This window comes from Empidonax traillii, unplaced genomic scaffold (genome assembly GCF_003031625.1).
Source record: "Empidonax traillii isolate 1590-97213 ecotype Southwest subspecies unplaced genomic scaffold, ASM303162v1 scaffold1223:size154416, whole genome shotgun sequence".
Classification (NCBI taxonomy): domain Eukaryota; kingdom Metazoa; phylum Chordata; class Aves; order Passeriformes; family Tyrannidae; genus Empidonax; species Empidonax traillii.
Genome location: NW_020956416.1, coordinates 27,241 through 45,949, shown reverse-complemented (window position 1 = coordinate 45,949; position 18,709 = coordinate 27,241). Strand labels below are relative to the sequence as shown.

Below are 18,709 nucleotides of genomic sequence, written 5' to 3'. Positions count from 1 at the left end.
GCACAGCCCCAAGGCTGCCAGGGCTCCAGGAGGGTTTGGATGATCCTCTGGGGTGACTCTTGGGGGCTGGACTGGATGATCCTTGTGGGTCCCTTCCAATTCTGTACTTCCATGATCATCCTCCACCCCTTTTACCCTGAGGAGCTCTGAGCTGGAGAAGCCACAGGGAGCTTGTGGAGGGCTGGAGATCACTGTGTCTCAGCCTCCTGCACCTTGGCTGATCAACACTGGCAGGGAGTGAAGTGCTGGGCTGGCAGGAGGAGAAATAAATCACTGCAGCAAATGGCTGTGGTGGGAGGGAGCTGCAGCTGCTGCTCGGGATTTCTCCCTGCAGAGCCCGGGCAGGAGGAACATGTCAGACCCAAAATCAGGTCCTTGCATCCTGTCTGCACCATCTGACCCTCCTTCCCGTGCTCTCCAATAAAAGGAGCCCACATGGCCTCATTCCAGGGCCTGGCATCTGCTGTTACAGCACCACAGCAGCCCCAGGTCTGCACAGGGCAAGTGGAAGCTGGTACACTGAGTTTCCACATCATCAGCATCTCCACAGAGAGCAGTCTGGCAGCAGAAGTCCTTCCCCAACTCCTGGGTGAGAAAGGCCTTGCACTAAGAACATTCTAATATGCAAAAAAAAAAAAAAAAGTCCCTGATGCAACAGATTTGGGTCAGAATCCAGGGGGATGCAGTGAGATGTGCTGACCAAGCTTCCCTGAAATGGGGGGTCTGGGGAAGGTGCTGGATGACTGGTGGGGTGCTGTGCAAAGCCCTCCCCACACCATCCCATCCCTTGTTCCTGGGAGAACACTCGGGACGTGCCATAAGAACTTTTAGCTGGAGCAAAGCACTCGGGACAAGTGTTAATTATTAATAATGCCACTTAGATTGAGCAGCACCACTTGACCAAGTTTAACCTCTGATGTGGGAGGGGAAGGGAAATGAAGTGGAGTCATCCTGGTGCTCAGCAGCCATGTCTTGCAGAGTTCCTGGTCTGGAGCTGCTCGGGAGGTTTTCTGCTCCAATTCGTGCCTTTTCCCCATGTAGTTCTTCCTCGCTGTCTCCTGTCATCTCTGTGGGTGGATTTTTGGGAACATTCAGCTTTGTTCTGCCTGGTTCCTACTGACACCTGCCGTGTGGGGGTTTTTCTGAGTGACTTCTTGGAGGCTGATGGCCCTGAGGGGGAGTGCTGGGTGGATGCCCAGGATCCCAGAACCATCATTTCCACCCCAAGGCCTTGGAGAAAGGCTCCTCTTTCCCCAACCAAACTCAGGTGGAGCAGTTAAAAAGGCAGGGAAGAGGCAGGGCACGGAGCAGGGGCTGTGTCTGCAGCGAGGGGGCCCCGAACCGGGCGCTTCACCACGAGCTGCCACGGGGAAAGGGGCTCTCCTGCCTCGGGGTGGGTGTGTTTGCACAGGCTGGTGCTGGAGCAGGCCAAGAATACGGTGCAGGCAGCAGGGAGGTGGGAATCCCTCCAGCCTGCTCCGTGGAACCCCTGCCAGGCGCCTGCTCCGGCTGCTCCCCGACTTCCAGCTCCAAGCGTTCCCAGCCTGCAGGAGGGGATGTTTCACCCACTCTGTGCTCCAAACCCAACAGTTCCTTGTTCTGGGAACACAGTGGGGTGTGCTGGGGTGGCTTGGAGCGCGCTGGAGTTCTTGCTGGGAGGGAAAGCAACCCCAAAATCACGGGATGTGCCGAGTTGGAAGAGACCCCCAAGGATCATCGAGTCCAGCTGCAGGCCCTGCACAGGACCGTCCCCAAGAGTCACACCATGTGCCTCAGAGTGTCCACATGATTGATGCTGGAGCAGCTGCCACGAGAAGCAGGTGCAGGCAGTGGAAGCTCCATCCTGGGATTCGGGAGTTGTGGCCGTGGTTTGCAACAAGCTTCCAACCAGCTCCGGGAGTCGGGGTGGGGGGGGGGGTTCCATCTGGAATTCCTGCAACCAGTCAGAGTTCAGTTCTCCTTGGAGGGGGAAGAGGGTCCAAACCCATCATGTGCTTGCTCTCTCTGCGCAGGGGGCAGCCAGGGCGTGTGTGGTGACCCGGGGATCCCCTCCCACGGCATCGGGCTGGGGGACGACTTCGGCGTGGGCGGCGTGGTGAGGTTCAGCTGCGAGCCCGGCTACACCCTGAGGGGCTCCTCCGACAGGACCTGCCAGGCCAACGGCTCCTGGAGCGGCACCCAGCCCGAGTGTGAAGGTACTGGCATCTGCCCAGCCCCGCTGGGTGTCCCCAGAACCACCAGGGAAGGGACTGCCCTGCCTGATCCCTCTGCCCATGAGCCTCAGTCCTCCTCTTCCCAGACCCCACCTTCCCACGGGAGGGTTTTTTGGAGCGTCCCTTCCTTGTGTTCTGCTGCACCAGGAATGTGTTAAAGGGTTTGGGGATGTTCAGGTCCGTGTCAGCACCTGGGTGGAGGTGTGGGGCAGGAAAAACCTTTGGGATCTGCTCCTTATTTCCTGCCATTCCCCCCCTCCAAGACTGTTGGTCACACGTTCCCATCGGGAATCACTGGGGTCTCCTGATCTTCATGATCAGAAATGGCCCTTTTTGGTGTCAGAGCTGTGGGTGCCACTAATTCCTTGGTGCTGCTTTGTGGAGGAAATTCAGCAGCTCCCACCCTCCCTTAGAGCTGGGACTGGCACGTGCAAGAGTCATTTCCATGAAGCAGAAATGCAAAAAATGCAAATTATAATCCAGTAAGCACATTTTTGTGTTTGAAAACCCCAAACCCCTGATTTTTCCATTTGAAGGAACCAAGTAAGACCCTATAATCCAATAAATAATCCCCTCACTGGATTCTCTGGGCCGTGCTGCTCCCTGCCACTGTTTTATACAAGTGTTTAAAAACCCACTGGGGTAAGAACAAAAGCCAAAAATGAAGCAGGAGACCATGTGCAAGGAGACCTGGGCAAATGCTTCTCTCCAGCTGTTCCAGAAGCCAAAGGCATAGAGAGAGTTTGCAAATGAATTGGAAATTTATTCCAAATTGATGGTGCTCTTGATTGAAAAGACACTGAATCATGTTATTAATACACTCAGATCTCAGGGTGGGTTGTTTTTTTTTTTTTTTCCACTCTCTGTTTTTTTCTGTCAGTGGGAAGGCTCTGTTCATTAATCTCAGGATAAATAACCCATCAGGTTCCAGAGGCACCAAATCCAGATCCCTGGCAGATTTTTTTTCCCCACACTTTATGAATAATAATAACATTATGCCTGTAATGTAGCCACTTAATGTTTAAGTGCTGACTGGCCAGTGTAGGAGAGTGATTCCCAGGGACGAGCTGCTCCCTGTCGTTTGTATTCACCACGAGTCCCAGGTTCTCTGGCTGCACTTCGAGTGGTGTATTCAGCCCTCTGGAATGGGTACTTATAGGAAAGGGAGAGGGGAGTTGAATCTGGGGTGAATTCTTGGCGGTTGAAGGTGAAGGTTGAGTGCCCAGGAGGGTCCCTGGGAGGAACGGGCTCCTCGGTGTTGAATTAACTCGGACTCAGCCGTGGGTTTGCTGCTCCCAGCTCCCAAAACTGAGCAAAATCAAGGCTGATGGTGCTTCACAGGTCACCAGGACTCAGCTGCCCAAGGAATTCATGGAAATTGCTCCCCAGCTCAGCTGCTGGATGGGCATGGAGGGGCTCAGCCCGAGCAGCAGGAGATGGGGACCCACAGCAGAGGGACGTGGGAGTACCTGTGGACACAGTGAGAATCCAACAGCAGGGAGGAAGGGAGAGAAAAGCCCTAATCTCCATTTCAGAGAGAGTAAGGTGCTCTAACAGGTTCAATTCCAAAGCATTTGCCTGACTTAGGAGTCAGGGAGCTGATGTTGCCCCATCAGTGTCCTCCTGCACTGGGACCAGTCCGGCTCCAGGCTGGGAGAGGATGTGTGAGATCACTTTGGAACTCATCAGCTCTGGATCTCATACCTTTTCCCCACTAAAACATCTTCTAAGGGAACCAAAGGATCAGGAAGAAGTCCCAACTGCTTTTCCCAAAATGTGGAGATAGTTTGGAGAGGAACGAAATGAATTGCAGGGGCTCTGCCTGACGCTCCTGCCTCGCTCGGGTTTATGGAGCTCTGCTTTTGTTGTGCTCAGTAAGAGCAGCTTTCCAAAATGGCAGATTTCAGGCCCCATTTAGCTTTAATTTCCAGCAAATTTTAAAGTGTAAATGTAATTTTAGATTTATTTTTTTTTCCCTCCTTTCTCCTCCTTCCTGATGCCCTGTCTGTGTTTGCTGAGGAGTGATGTGGGAAGGGGCTCGCAGTTGTACTCTGCACTCCTCTCTCCTCTTAAAAGCTGAGCAGAATATTTGCTTTTATGGTGTTTGTTGTTTCTCCAAGGGAATTAAAACTGCATCCAAAATGAGTCAGGGCTCTGGTTGCTCTTTGGCAGTTTCAGTAGAGAGAAATGATTTATTTTAAGTGATAACAGTGGGAAAAGGAACAGAGTTTTGTCTGCTGCTCGTCTGACTGCTGAGGACATGGGAGGTGGCAGGGCTGGGACTTGAGTCTAGACTGTTTTATTCTTCCTCTCTCTGCATAGCTGGGTGGGTTATGGGTTACTGGTTAAATTAAACAGCCTGGAAATTACCAGCCCTGGAGGAAAGGCTCTGAGACCCCACGAGCCCTGAGCTGTGCCTTCTTCCAGCAGGAGGTTCTGCTGATGTGTCAGACATCATTAGGAGAGTGTTTGGGATGGGAGCAGAGCCTGAAAGAAGAACTGGGGGTTATGAAGGGCAGCTCAGGGGAGGGGAGGGGGGGACATGCAAAGGACATGGGGCTCTCATGTCACCTCAGTGACAGGCACTGCTGGCACTCGTGCCTGTGAGCAGGGCTGGCTGCTCCTGAAACCCCTTTCACCACAGCCAGGGGGGCGTTTCTGGGCAAAATGAGGGGAAATTAAATGTTTCATGAGTACCAGCACTTGCTCCTTGCCCTGCTCTGCGTGATGCTGCTCTGGGTGCTGGTGGGGCAGCTCAGTGGCCTCATCTGAGCATCATCTGAACGTGCCTGACCAGGACCCAAAGAAATTCCCTTCTCCCAGCAGCTTCTCGCTGTAAAACTTGTAGGAAACAGCAAAAGAAGGCAAGGGGAAACCTGAAAGCTTTTCAGAAAACGGGTTTGTGGGTTGGAACCCGATTAATTATTGCTGAGCTCTGGAGCACCTCTGAGCTGGGATGTTTCCTATAGCAGAGGGATTCTCTAACAGACAGGAGCTTCCCAGATCCCCCTGCAGTGATGGGATTGTGAGGATCAGCTCTGCTTGTTGTCAGGGGTCCAGACAGACCCCAAGGTCCCACTCTCCCTGTTTGCAGGCCCCCCCCAGTGGTCTCAAAAACCATTTTTTTGGGGCGTTCCTAATTCATTTTACACCTCCCACCGCAGCCAAAGGGAATTATTTACCCCCTTGCTGCCTCTCTTGCGTGATTAGATCCTATTGATATTTAAATTACTGTTTCAGACATTCAATCCTCTCATCCTTACATTTCTGGCTTCCCTTCTGCCTGGCCCTTGCAGGTCCCAGCTGATCCACACTGCCATTAAACCATTCCCCCGAGTCCCCCTCGCAGTCCCAAAAGCAATAATTTGGGGTCGCCTGCGCGTGTTTGGCCGCACGAATAAGCGGAGGGAGGTTGGGCAGGAGGGAAACTGATGGACGGGCAGGCGGTGAAATGGCAATTTGGAGCTTTTTCCGAGGTGATGGAATCTGACTTTTATCCCAGCATCTCTTGGAAATGACACCAGAATCCGTAACGAGCTCCACCTCGGCTGCGTCGGGAGCCACGCAGAGTTCTGTGCACACAGCCCAGAGCAGTTATTAGTTTCCTCCTGTCAGACAGATCTGCCTCCAAGCAGCTCCTGTGTTAACAGGCTGTCAGCAAACTAAGCAACAAGGGGGGGAAGGCTCCTCTCCTCGCCTCGGTGGGCCCTGCTCGTTGCGTTCCCGCTGGAGTTGTGTTTCCCCGTGGAGAGCAACTGGAAAAGCTGGACCGTGGGGTCCAGGGAGGGCCCAGGGTGTGTCCCCTTGGCTGGGCACGGTGATGCTCTCACAGGGATTGGGGTGTGTTGATGGATTAGGGGGGAGCCAGGAGTTTTCTCGTCGAAGAGCTGGGATTTGTGGTTTGAGCCTTTCCTCGATTCCTGTGATTTTCCTCTGGGTGCTGTAATTTCGGAGTCAGTGAGGGCTGGGGGCAATTACTGCAGGTGCTTATTTTGTCATGACAGGGCTCTCTGCTCCACCATTCCCTCCCAGGCCTTTTTGTTCCTGGGGTGCTGAGGCACTTCAGACGTAAAACTTGGGCACGGACAACCCTGTAATTGTGTTCCCACGATATTCTCCCTCCTCTGAAGGGATAATTGGATATGGCTGGGCAGGGAGCAGTGCCACAGTGGGAGGGCAACAGGCTCCCTTACTACTCTCCTTCCTTGGAATGCTGCTGAGCTGTTGACATCCCAACCTTAGGACTTGGCCTCAATGATCCTTGTGGGTCCCTTCCAGCTCAGGATATTTTAGGATCCCAAAGGCACTCAGCTCCGGTGCTCCCATACTCCTGGAACGTGGAGGGACTCCAGGCTTGGCACCACTGCTTTGTTAAGCTGTAGGACCACGAGGCTGATCATTGCTGGATAAGGCCCTGCAGTAAATGGCCATCAGGCAGGGCAGGATCTGCCTGGGAGAGGAGCAGGGCTGGAGCTTCAGGGCCTGACTGGATGCAGGGACAGAGCGTTTTGCAGTCCCCTGACAGAGCTGCAGGTCCTTGGCAAGGCAAGAGCCCTGCTCCGAGCTGGGGGGATCCTGTTGGATTGGTGCAGCTGCTTTTCCATGGAACAGCCCCCTTCCCTCTGAGCTGATCCAGCAGCTTTGCAGCACATCCTACTTTTACTGGGAACAGCTCATTGCAGGAGGAAAGCCTCGTTTTTTGGAGGGACCTTTGCATTTTGTGGTGGGTTTTTTGTTTGTTTTTGGTTTTTTTTTTTAACTTTGCCATTTTGCTTCCCAGTGATATCCTGTGGGAACCCAGGAACCCCCAGCAATGCCAGGGTCATCTTCAACGATGGCCTGGTTTTCTCCAGTTCCATCATTTACCAGTGCAGGGAGGGCTATTACTCCACAGGGGTGCTGAGCAGGCACTGCACCGTGAACGGGACGTGGACTGGGACCAGCCCAGAGTGCACAGGTGAGCACTGGGATGGGTTCCTGGGGGGACGAGGGCCCTGGGGAGGGGTATCTGGGCTCAGTGTAGACATACCCACACGTGTGCCACGCTGAGGAACTGTGCTGAGCTGTGTCCTGGCAGCAGCAGAGGCTCAGCCCGTGCACTCTGCCAATGCCTAATGGAAAAGTCTTGCTTGGAGTTTGTTTTCCTTCCAGCTGGATGAAGGGAGCCCTGTAATCACTCCGTGAGTAGATGTTGGCCAGCCTCGAGGGGCTCTCTGGGGCTGCTCCTGAACGTGAGAGTTCCTGGGGGGGGAGCCTGAGCAGAGCCCCTGCTCGGGAAGCCTGGGGGAAGGGGTTGTGTTCCCTGCAGAGGAACGTGGACGGTGCCAAACGTGGCCTTACATAAGAGGCAGTAACTGGGCTGGGGAGGGGGGGACCTGCCTTCCCCCTGGCAACACCTGACCTGGGTCTGCTTTAATGTTTAATGTGTGCTAATACAGCTCCTTGCAAGGGCTTAATGTGCCATTAAGATCCCTGCTCACTCCCCTGAGCACAGGCAGAGCTGGAGCCTGGCTGTATGCTCCAAACCCTCCCCTGCCCACGGCCAGCTGATCACACCCTGCCTGCCTAAAGCTCTCAGGGACCGTCAGGTGCCTCGTTCAGGCAGATCCAGAGGGGTGAGGCGAGGCATGGGCAGCCAGAAACGCCCCTGCCCCTGTCTCTGGCAGTGATCAACTGCGGCGACCCCGGCGTGCCGGCCAACGGCGTCCGCCTGGGCTCCGACTTCACCTACAACCAGTCCGTGGTGTTCCAGTGCACCCCCGGCTACATGATGGAGTCAGACAGGGCATCTTCCCTCACCTGCACCAAGGACCGCACCTGGAACGGCACCAAGCCTGCCTGCAAGGGTAAGGGTCTCAAAATACACCACTTTTGGAGGCCACAGGAGTTTTTTGGGGCGAGGTAAAAAGCAGCGGCAACTTGTGCCTGGAGCCCACCTGGGCGTTTCTCTTGGCTCTGTCGTTCCATCCATCCCCTGTTTGTGGCACTTGGCACCATCTATCACACCTTAACAGCACGAACACCTCGCTATCTTTAGGTCTATCCATCAGCACGCTGTGCCTGGGAGGGAGGCAGGTGCTCCTGTCCGTGTGGTAGAGAGGGCAGAGCGAAGCACAGGGAGCAAAGTGACTTTTCTCTTCACAAAAACTCGGATCAAACTCGAGTGAAATATTGTGTTTTGCGAGCACACGCTTCTTGGCATCATCTAGAAACGTCTGAAAAATGTTTCCTCCGAGTCTTTTCATTATTCCTCTGTTCTGAGATTGCTCCTGTGGTTCAGAGATAGAAAAAGGAAATAATAAAGCAGTTGCTGGGCAGGCTGGATCTCTTTTGTGAGTGTTTTACTCACCCACCAAGCGCAGATAAGACTTGTAGCAGCATCTGTGCACTTCTTTAGCAATCTGGAAAATTCACCTGTCATGATGCTGATACAAATACAGACCACAGAGAAACTTTATAATGCACTGCAGCTCCTTCAGAGGCTGTAAAGAGCAATTCTTACACTGCTCTTTCATTCTCTGCACTGAGCTAATGCTGCAGGAATAATCCAGAATGTGGCCAAGAGTCTCATTTGGAGGCCAGGCTGATTTGCACAGATTTAGCATCTTTCCCAATGCTCCCCTGAGCTGAAAAGCAAAGCACTGCAAAAATGTCATATTAAAGCACCCCAGAGTGGATGAAATACCGACAGGCTGTTGCTTTAGCTGCTAATCCGAAACTCAGCCAGGTTGTCCAAAATGGATCAATCTCTCAGGGAATCCGAGATGAGTTTTCACGCCGAGTCAGGGCAGATTCTTCCCTTCAGCTGGAAATGAACTGACTCAGAAATGTGATTTGGAGAGAGATCGGGGAAAGGTTCTTCCCCCAGAGGGTGGTTGGGCACTGAACAGGCTCCCCAGGGCAGTGGGCACAGCCCCAAGGCTGCCAGAGCTGCAGGAGGGTTTGGACAACGCTCTGAGGGACAGGGGGGGATTGTTGGGGTGTCTGTGCAGGGCCAGATGCAGGGCCAGACCAGCATTTTCTATGATCTGTTTGACTCCAGACTTCCCAGTGAAATCCTGGAGTTTTCACCCCAGCCTGTGCCGTTCCCAAGGGACGCTCTGGGAGGGCAGGACGTGACTCTTGATCCCAGGTGGAAAATGGAGCCGAGAAGCGAAGGGACCTGAGCCTGCTCTTGTCTCTCCCCCACAGCCATCACCTGCAAAGCCCCCCAGGCCATTCCCAACGGGAAGGTGGTGGGCTCGGATTTCAGCTGGGGGTCCAGCGTGAGCTATGCCTGCCTGGAGGGGTACCAGCTGTCCCTGCCCGCCGTGCTGACCTGCGAGGGCAATGGCACCTGGAGCGGGGACGTCCCCCAGTGCTTCCGTGAGTAGGGGCTCCCCCAGGAACTGGGAGGGTCCCGCTGCAAACCCCGCTTGTTTGATACCCTTTTCATCATCTCTGCTCCCGGCGGGGCTGGTTTTGGGGGGCAGATTTAGGTGGCTCTGCCGTGGCGGTGCCGGGGCGCGGAGGGGCCTCGCTGTGCCTCCTGCCCCGAGCCCAAGGGAAGCTGGCCACGGACTGAAGCCAGCGGGGATTTTCCACGCTGTGATGAGGCCTGAAGTGCCTCTGCCCCCAAGCCTGAATGCCCTCCCCACCTCCCACAGCAGCCAGGTTGCTGGGGGCACTGGTTTGCCACCTGCAAGGGGGTGGCCCTGGGGACACGGTTGGTCACTCCGCCTCTGCAACAGAGATGTGAGGTCACCCTTGGAATAAAGCTGAGGGGTTTCCTGCCCACCAGGCGTCCTCAAAACAGGGTGTTTGTCCAGTGCCTCCCCAGTGACTGGCCCTGCTGCAGTCAGGGCTCCTGGAACTGCCAAAGGCCGTGGGAAAAAGCCTTTGGCAAAGAGCTCCGTGTTGCTGGGAATGTTCTGTGAGGGCAGAGTGGGACTGGGTGGAAACCCCTGTGCCTGATACAACAACTGATGCCAAAAAATATGAGTTAAATGTCTCCTAATGCTAAAGGCAGCTTTGAGCTCCTTTTCCAGTGGCTGGCAGCTGCACAATAGCCATTTTCATATTAAGCCACACAAAGCCCTCCCCGTGTTCCTTGCACCTTTCCCTGGATCCTGGATAATCAGTGGGCTTTCTGTGCGACCCAGAACCACGCAGCAAAGTGACACGGTGCAATTAGGGATACGTCTGGAAGCTAAGCCTGCAGTCAGGGGGGAAAAAGAGAGGGGAAAAAGGGAAAAAATGGGGGAGAAGGTGCAAATTAATTACCAACCACTGACAAAAAAAAAATTACAAGGAGAGCAGCCAGCAGTGCTTTGGCCACCACCAGTTCCCTTGTGGAGTTGGTGGCAGGGTTTGGGCCACTCACAGACCTGTCTTTAGCTTATTAACATTCTCCTGAGGAGGTTCATGGCCGTGCTGTTGTGCCTTTGCCCGTTGCAGCCGTGTTCTGTGGTGACCCAGGCACCCCAGCCCAGGGCAGGAGGGAGGACAGAGGCTTCACCTACCGCTCCTCCGTGTCCTTCTCCTGCCTGGCCCCGCTCGTGCTGGTGGGATCGGCCCGGAGGTTCTGCCAGTCTGATGGCACCTGGAGTGGGACCCAGCCCAGCTGCATAGGTAAGGGGAGATCCTGCTTCCAACCAAAGTGAAGAGCTTTGAACCCTCTCCCACCTTCCCTGTTGGTTTTCCTTTCTGAGTTTGCAGAAATGAGCGTTTTGTTGCCCTGTTTTTGGATACTTCGGGTTTCCAGCACCCAGACCTTCCCCAGGCCCAACCAGGAGGTCGAGGCTCTGCCCTCGTCCATCACCCTGTGCCTCCCCCAGCCATGGGGCTCTTTCTTTATTTATTTTCCAGGCAGTGATTTATCAGGGGGCTCCCATGGAAACTGCAGCAGTGACAAATGACAGAAGCTCAGCAGAGCCAAAGGATGGGAGATGAATTAGCCCCAAATCAGCCACGTTCTGTGGCCCTTGTTTAGTCACTCACCAGCATCTCCAGGGCCTGCAGACAGCACTGTGTCCGTGGGAAGGGACTGATGAGTCACATCACGAGGAACAAAGGCCTAAAAATAACCAGTGGGAGCGGAGAAGTTGTGCTCTGTTCTCCTCTGGCTGCAGTTTGCTGGCAGCCACTCCTGTCCCACTGTTGGCTTGGGGGGATTCAGTTCACTCCTTGTCACCCACAGTCCTGTTAATGGGAACATTCTGGGAGGTGTTTGCTGTGAGGTTTGTGGTCCTTCTCGTAGAGGTGCTGAGCAAGTGGAAGAAGGAAGGCTGGGAATCCTGGGATGCTCCAGTCCCCCCCAGCCAGGTCCTGGAGCATCCCAGCACTGCAGCTGAGCAGAGGCACAGCAGGGTCTGTGTGCAGAGCTCTGAGGTGGCTCCCAAAACCCCCTCCCCACCCCTGTTTTTGCAGACCCCAGCCTCACCACGTGTGCAGACCCCGGCGTGCCCCTCTTTGGGATGCAGAACAACTCCCAGGGATACCAGGTACTGCCAGGGCAGGGGGGAGCCCCCAAACCTGCCCTGCTCAGCCCGTGTCTGAGCCCTGCTGTGCATCTGTGTGTCCCCCTGGGATGGTGTGATCCCAGTGTGAGACCTCGGGGTGTGTCTGTGCAGGATTAACCAGCAGTGCATTGTGTATGATATTAATTGCAGCGCTAATTAGTAGTTATTGGTGTAATTGCTCCTCGCGCTTCCATTAACTTCCAGTCCAAATTCCGTGGGAGTTTTCCTTTATCTCAGCTCCCATGCAGCAGGAAATCTGGGGAATGGAGGGAGGAAACCCCAAGGGATGCCCTGAGGTGCTCCCTCCACTGCTGTCCCTGTGGGTGCCCCTTCCCTGCTTGGGCACAGGGCTGGGATAGTTGATTCCATGGGGTTACCCCTGCCAAGTGGATCCTTCAGTTTTGCTGCTAATTATTTATCTTAATCCTGGGGGTTAATGAACTAATTTTAGGTTTTAATTAATACTGAGACACCACAAGCCTGACTCTCGTCTGAGCTGGCAGTCGGGAGCTGCCCCTGGAGCTCATGTGGGGGGCTGTGGGGGCTGGGGCAGAGTGTGACAGGGAAATGGTGCCCTAAAGGAGCTCCAGGAGAGCTGGAGAGGGACTTTGGGCGAGGACCTGGAGTGACAGGACGAGGGGGAACGGCGAACGTGGAAAATTCCAGAAGCGCCTTTTTATTCCAGCGTGGCGCTGGGGAGCTCAGTGTTTTATCTGCTGTTGGAACAGGTGGGAAGCATCATCTTCTTCAAGTGCCAGAAGGGGTACCTGCTGCAGGGCTCCACCACCAGGACCTGCCTGCCCAACCTGACGTGGAGCGGCGTCCAGCCCGACTGTGTCCGTAAGTCCCGGGAACGGCCCAGGGAACCAGGCTGGAGGTGTTCCCTGGGCAAACTGCTGCCTCAGGAGAGCTGGGAATCTGGGAGGGAGCTGTGAGAAACACAGATTCTTGGAGGAAACGTATTAGATTTTGGGAAGATTGGGAGATGAGGAAGAAATCCTCCCCTGGGAGGGTGGGGAGGAAATAGGAATTTTCTCATTAATTCACCTGGCTGGGAAAAATCCAGGCGTGGCATTTCTCAGTGAGCAGAGAAAGCTGTTGGGTAAAAGCTCTTCCAGGAGGTTTCTGTCCCTGCTGACACCATGGGGTCCCCCTTTGGCCCTCCTGTGTCCCGTGGGTGGTGTCCCTCATCCCTGTTTCTCTCGTCCCTTCCAGCTCACCACTGTAAGCAGCCGGAGACACCTTCCCATGCCAACGTGGGAGCTCTGGATTTGCCATCCCTGGGCTACACCTTGATCTACTCCTGCCAGAGCGGGTTCTACCTCACTGGAGGCTCCGAGCACAGGACCTGCAAGGCCGACGGCAGCTGGACAGGAAAACCCCCCATCTGCCTGGGTAAAGCCCTGGGCAGGGGGTGACCCTGGGTCTGTCTGTGTGTGCCAGCAGCTCTGCAGAGGGGTCACTGCACCTTAGACCCCCCCACCAGAGCCCTGGCTTTGTCTCCTGGCTGTGGAGAACCCGGACCTTGACGTCCTGTAAAGTTTTCGGTCTGGGGATGAGACGTGGGGACTCAGCTCTGGGGTCAGGGTTCAGAGGTGTCCAGAGCAGCATCTGGGTTTGACTTTTTTCCCCCTGAAAAGGGGAGGAAAACCAGAGCCTGATTTTCAGCTGGTGGGAGCTGGAGCCAGGTGAAGGGTCTCTACAGCCAGAAGATCCCCCAGAGCCACCTGAGGGTCCGCTGGCGGGTGCTTTGGGCCTGGAAGCACCTGCTTTGTCCTCTCCCTCACCCAGCTTTTACCTGCCACAGAGGAATAATAACGGTCCAGCCTTGACACAGGGCTGCTTGGCTCTCTTGGAGCGTGGGAACTCACCATGGATCTCCCCTCTCTTCCAGCCGATGTCCGTCCCAGCGGGAGGCCCGTGGGCACCGCGCGGGACCCGCCGCTCGCCAAGGTCTCAGGTACGGGGTGGGATCATCCCCGTGGGGCACGTCAGTGCCCTTGGCAAATCCATCCCTGCCCAGCCCTCCCCAAAACCCAGAGCCTTGGCTGGGCTGGTGGGAGCAGCCCACGTGCCAGCTCCTTTGTTCTCCTCTCCTTGGCTTTGTCCTCGGAGGTGATGGCGCAGAGAGAGGGTGGGATTTGAGATTTTTAATTACGTATCTGCCAACTGAAAGAAAGAAAGAAATTCTTCTCTATTTTGATTCCTGAAAAAAAACAAACAAACCAACCTGGAAACCCACGGCAGTGTTGCTTTGGTGCATCCCCAACCGCTGTGCTTTGCAGTGCCTGCGGATGTGTTCGCGAGGAACTCCCTGTGGAAAGGCTCCTACGAGTACCTGGGGAAGAAGCAGCCTGCCATGCTGTCTGTCACCAGCTTCGACCCTGCCACCAGTAAAGTCAACGCCACCCTGATAGACCACAGCGGTGTGGAGCTCCAGGTGTCTGGTGAGGGCACGAGGTGGCCTGGTGTGGGGATTTACAATTGTCATGGGGATGAGGGGGTTTCTCTGCCCTCTCAGGCAGAAAGTCAGTTCACAGGTCACTTCTTTTGCAGGCATTTACAAGAAGGAAGATGTGCACCTGCTCCTCCAGGTTTACCAGATCATGGGGCCACTGGAGATCTTCGTCAATAAGTTCAAAAACGATAAATGGGCTCTGGATGGACACGTAAGTGCAGGGGGCACCTCGGATATGAGACCCACCCACACAATTCCTCCCATTGCTGTCACAGGCTGGCTTTTCTTTCCCTGGAGCTGAGGGATAACTCCCTGAGCTGGTGGCAGGATGAGGCTGTTCCAGTGACCAGTCCTTGGAGGGGACACAGGGCGCTTTTCCAGCACAGGATGTAACGCGGCGTGACAGCTCCTCGTGCTCCCTTCCGGCTGCGCGTGGCTTTATTGCCCTGTGGTTTGAAGTCTCTGCGACTCCCAGACAGCACTTGAGGAGAAACCACCACGATTAATTCCATTTGAACATTTTATGTCTGCTAAGCATCAAGCAAAACGAGCTAATCTCCCCTAATGGAGCCAAGTCCTCACCCTTTCCCCCCCCCTGCCCTGCGTCTGGGAGCTTCCCATGCCCTTCAGAGATCCACTGGAGCTTGGAAGAAATGTGCATCTGCTTGACCCGTGGCCAGTTGTGGCCCAGAGCCTTTGTTCTCCCTCTGGGATCAGCAGTGTCTTCTGGAGTTTATTGCAAACAGAATTTTTTTGTTGTTGTCTCCCTCCCCTCGAGCCGTCGGGCGGCGAGAGACGCCTCCGAAAGCGCCGCGGTTTTCCGGGGAATTGAATCGAATTAACGCCCTGCCTGAACCTGAGAAAGGGCTGTGCTAAGATGGGTGTGAAAGCCCGGGGAGGTGCTGGGGCAGATGTGTTGATCTCCCCTCTCCTGTCACTGCAGGTCTCGTCAGAGTCTTCGAGCGGCACCTTCGTGTACCAGGGCTTCGTGCGGGGCAAAGGCTTCGGGCAGTTCGGCCTTCAGAGGCTCGGTAAGACCCCTCAGATTGGGGCTTTTTTGCTCTTTCCCCCTGGGTTCTGAAAGCTCTGTGTTGGTGGTGCACGAACAGGCTGCTGTTCAAAGACAGAAAGAGTTTCTGGAGCCGCAAACAGCACTTGGACCAAAAAAAAAAAAAAAAAACATAGTTTTTCTCCACGTTGCCAAATTCTGACAGGCCCAAGTCCCGTTTCTGCCACAGAAAGTGTCTCCATCGCCCTTTCAGAAATCCCAGAGGCTCCTGAGAGCTTAAACCAGACAAGTTTAAGCTCCTGAATATCTCTTAAAATGTGGTTTGAGCTTTTAATCTCTTAGGATTTTTGGAATATTCTCACCTTTATGGAGAATTAGATGCTCGCTATTGCCTTCCAAAGTCTCCCTTAAAGCCCAACTTTATGCATCCAAGCTGAAACATTTTGGCAAGATAAATCTATTTACATCTCTCTTTAATTGCAGTTCTAAACAAATGATGCTGCCTAAGCTAGGCTGGATCTCCAGACCGTCCTCCACCTGCAGCTCAGCAGCTTTTGGTTGCCTTTTCCAGCACCACTATCCAACCACCTCGTTTTGTCGCTGGTGGCCCCTGGAACCCCAGCAAAGCCCCATTTCTTTGCAGTGCTGGCTTTGAAAACGTGTTCCCTTCTGCTGTGTTTCAGACATCAGCATGATGGAAACCGACCCTGAGTCCATAGGACACCACTTTGCATCCAACAGCAGTTCTGTGGCAGCTGCCATTCTTGTGCCTTTCATCGCCCTGATTATTGCAGGGTTTGTGCTTTATCTCTACAAACACAGGTGGGTTTCGGGGTGGGGGGGGGGGATGCCAAGAGGGAAACAAATTTGGGGGAGGGGGGGGAGCTCTCAGAAACACTGAGCTGGACTTGAAATCCCAGCCCCTTAGATCTGGTTTCTCTATTAATTCAGAAGGTGAAAGGGTAACGAAGCAAAGCCGTGTGGAGGGGTGAGGGTTTGGGGGGCAGAGAGCAGTGAGAGGTTCTCTGACCATTAATAAGCTTTGTGGTCCCATCAAGGAGGATAAAGCAAAGTAAATTCCATCCTGCAGCGTTCAAGCATATGTTTTAAATTAGCATTTTCTCCTGATCAGGGCATGGCTGTGGGAGCCCTGCAGAGGGAGGGTTGTAGCAGGATCCAGGAGCTGCTGTGCTGCGAATCCACAGTCAGATTTGAATGCCTCACCCCTAAGGGTTTACCTTCCTCAAAAGCATCTCTGTCTTCTTCTTTTTCTTTCTCCCTCTCTCCCGAGGCCAGGCTGGATGGGGCTCTGAGCAACCTGGTCTAGTGGAAGGTGTCCCTGCCCATTGCTGGGGTGGAACTGCAGGAATGGCCTGAAGTTGTGTCAGGGAGGTTTAGGCTGGATTTTAGAAAAAGGTTCTTCCCCCAGAGGATGGTTGGCACTGAACAGGCTCCCCAGGGCAGTGGGCACAGCCCCAAGGCTGCCAGAGCTCCAGGAGGGTTTGGCTGATCCTCTGGGGCACAGGGGGTGACTCTTGGGGATGGGCCTGTGCAGGGCTGAGGGTTGGACTGGATGCTCCTTGCGGGTCCCTTCCAGCTGAGGATGCTCTGTGACTGTGTGACCTGTGTGGATTTGCTCCCCACCCTGCTGCAGGAGAAGACCAAAAGTCCCGTTCAATGGCTATGCTGGCCACGAGAACACCAACGTCCGGGCCACCTTCGAGAACCCCATGTACGACCGGAACCTGCAGCCCACGGACATCATGGCCAACGAGGCCGAGTTCACAGTGAGCACGGTGTGCACGGCCGTATAGCCCCCACCCCAGCGTGGTGAGTGAGCTGGGGCACTGCTGTCACCCCTGAAATCATCACAGACTGCTTGGCTTGGAAGGGACCAACCGTGTCATTCCATCCCCCTTCCGCCTCCCGCTAGCCCAGCTTGCTCCGAGTTGGCCTTGGACGCTTCCAGGAATGGGGCAGCCACAGCTTCCCTGGGCAATCCATTCCAGCCCTTCCCCGCCCTCACAGGGAGGATTTTCTCCCCCATACCCCCCATCTAACCCTGCCCTCTGGCAGTTTTGAAGCCGTGGGTCAAAGGAGCCCCCAGAGCTGTTCAGATGGCCCAGAGCACCTTGTGGTTCTTGGGGTGTCCTGTGCAGGGCCAGGAGTTGCACTCTTGTGGGATTAGAATGGGATTAGAATCTCCCACTCAGGATATTCTAAGGGATCATCTCCCCACGTGGCCATAATCATGGCCTGTAGAGCCCTTCATTCCCGACTGGAATGTCCTCAGTGGAGGATAAGGAAGGCATTGCAGGCTCTCCAGCATTTCTGTGTGTAATAACAGGCTCTTTCCTTTTCCTTTCCCCACCCCATCCCAGATTCCTCCGGGGTCGGTGTCTGGTGGATGATTGTGTTTCACCTCACTAGTCTCCATCCATCCCCTCCCCATCTCCCTGCTCCCAACCTTCGCTGAGGCTGTGGAGAAGCTGCTGCACCTCGTTGGACGTCGTGTGAACTCCTGAGGGACTTGCTGGGGGTTGTCCCCTGCCGTCCTTCCCTGCCCTCTCCGTCCTGCCGTGGGATCACAAAGCCAACCAAAGGTCTGCCCCTGCTCAGCTCCTCCCTCCCACCCTGCCAGGGGGGAGCTCAGCCCAAATTCCCTGGGCAAAGGGGAGGACCTGGCAAGGCTTTTCCAACCTGCTCCTGGCGGTGTGTTCCCGGAGGGAGCCGTGGGATGCGTGGGGTCTCCCAGCAGCTGCCCCCCAACTGTGGGAAGAGCGTGGGCAACAAAGGGGCAAAGGCAGGTTGTGCACAAGGTACTGACCGGATTTATGGACAACACCAGGATGGGAAAGGATGAGCTCTTGTTTTGTCTGTGTTTGGGCTTGTGGGATGTTTGTTTGTTGGTTTTTTTTTCTACCCCAGGGCTCTGGCAGAGGGAGAGTTTTCAGATGGGACCTTCCCGAGGGGAAAAGCGAAGCTTTGGAAGCTTTTCCCCTCTTCCCCTGTTTCGTTTTCCTTTGGGCATTCTCGCTGGGGTTTTTCTGCCCCCTGTTCACCCCTGCAGCTCTCAGGGCTGGGGAGCAAACACTCCCCCTCTCTGGCTGCTGATCTGAGCTGTGTCCAAACCCCCTGACCAGGAAACCGCTGACAGACACCCAGGGACAAAAACCTCTTTAAAAACAACTCTTAACAAATCCTGATTTCCCACCCAAAAAAAAAGCGTCCAAGAGCCTTTGCCCTTTCCATATTGATCCTCCAAAATGGCAATGCAATAAGAGTTTTAATTTCTCTCCGAAGCTGCTCCCTTTATTTCCCAGGGGCACAGAGGTTGCCTGGGCTTTCAGGGGAGCAGATGAGGCAGCCTGACATTTCTCCTGCCCGAGAAGGGAACGATGCTTTGGTGACTTTGGCCTCCCCTAACGAGGAGCAGGGCTGCTCTTGTTGATCCAGGCTTTGAGGCTGTTTGCTCTGAGTCCCTGGTTTTTTTTTGGGCCAGGCTGGAGCCAGGGGAGGCAGCAGTGGC

General features: G+C 54.8%; 1 protein-coding gene across 4 annotated transcripts in view; it reads left to right on the top strand.

Moving 5' to 3' along the window:
- Positions 1-18,709, top strand: part of CSMD2 (CUB and Sushi multiple domains 2) — a 123,663-nt gene extending 104,954 nt beyond the window's left edge. For all 4 annotated transcript variants that reach the window (XM_027905951.1, XM_027905949.1, XM_027905948.1 and 1 more), the window contains 15 exons: positions 2,013-2,195; positions 6,994-7,170; positions 7,880-8,059; positions 9,405-9,578; positions 10,650-10,823; positions 11,622-11,695; positions 12,442-12,553; positions 12,929-13,108; positions 13,608-13,673; positions 13,999-14,160; positions 14,270-14,382; positions 15,115-15,202; positions 15,864-16,002; positions 16,835-17,003; positions 17,557-18,709. In XM_027905951.1, the coding sequence (XP_027761752.1) occupies positions 2,013-2,195; positions 6,994-7,170; positions 7,880-8,059; positions 9,405-9,578; positions 10,650-10,823; positions 11,622-11,695; positions 12,442-12,553; positions 12,929-13,108; positions 13,608-13,673; positions 13,999-14,160; positions 14,270-14,382; positions 15,115-15,202; positions 15,864-16,002; positions 16,835-16,994 (1,982 nt within the window). In that variant the 3' untranslated portion in view covers positions 16,995-17,003; positions 17,557-18,709. The remainder of the gene's footprint in view (positions 1-2,012; positions 2,196-6,993; positions 7,171-7,879; positions 8,060-9,404; positions 9,579-10,649; positions 10,824-11,621; positions 11,696-12,441; positions 12,554-12,928; positions 13,109-13,607; positions 13,674-13,998; positions 14,161-14,269; positions 14,383-15,114; positions 15,203-15,863; positions 16,003-16,834; positions 17,004-17,556) is intronic.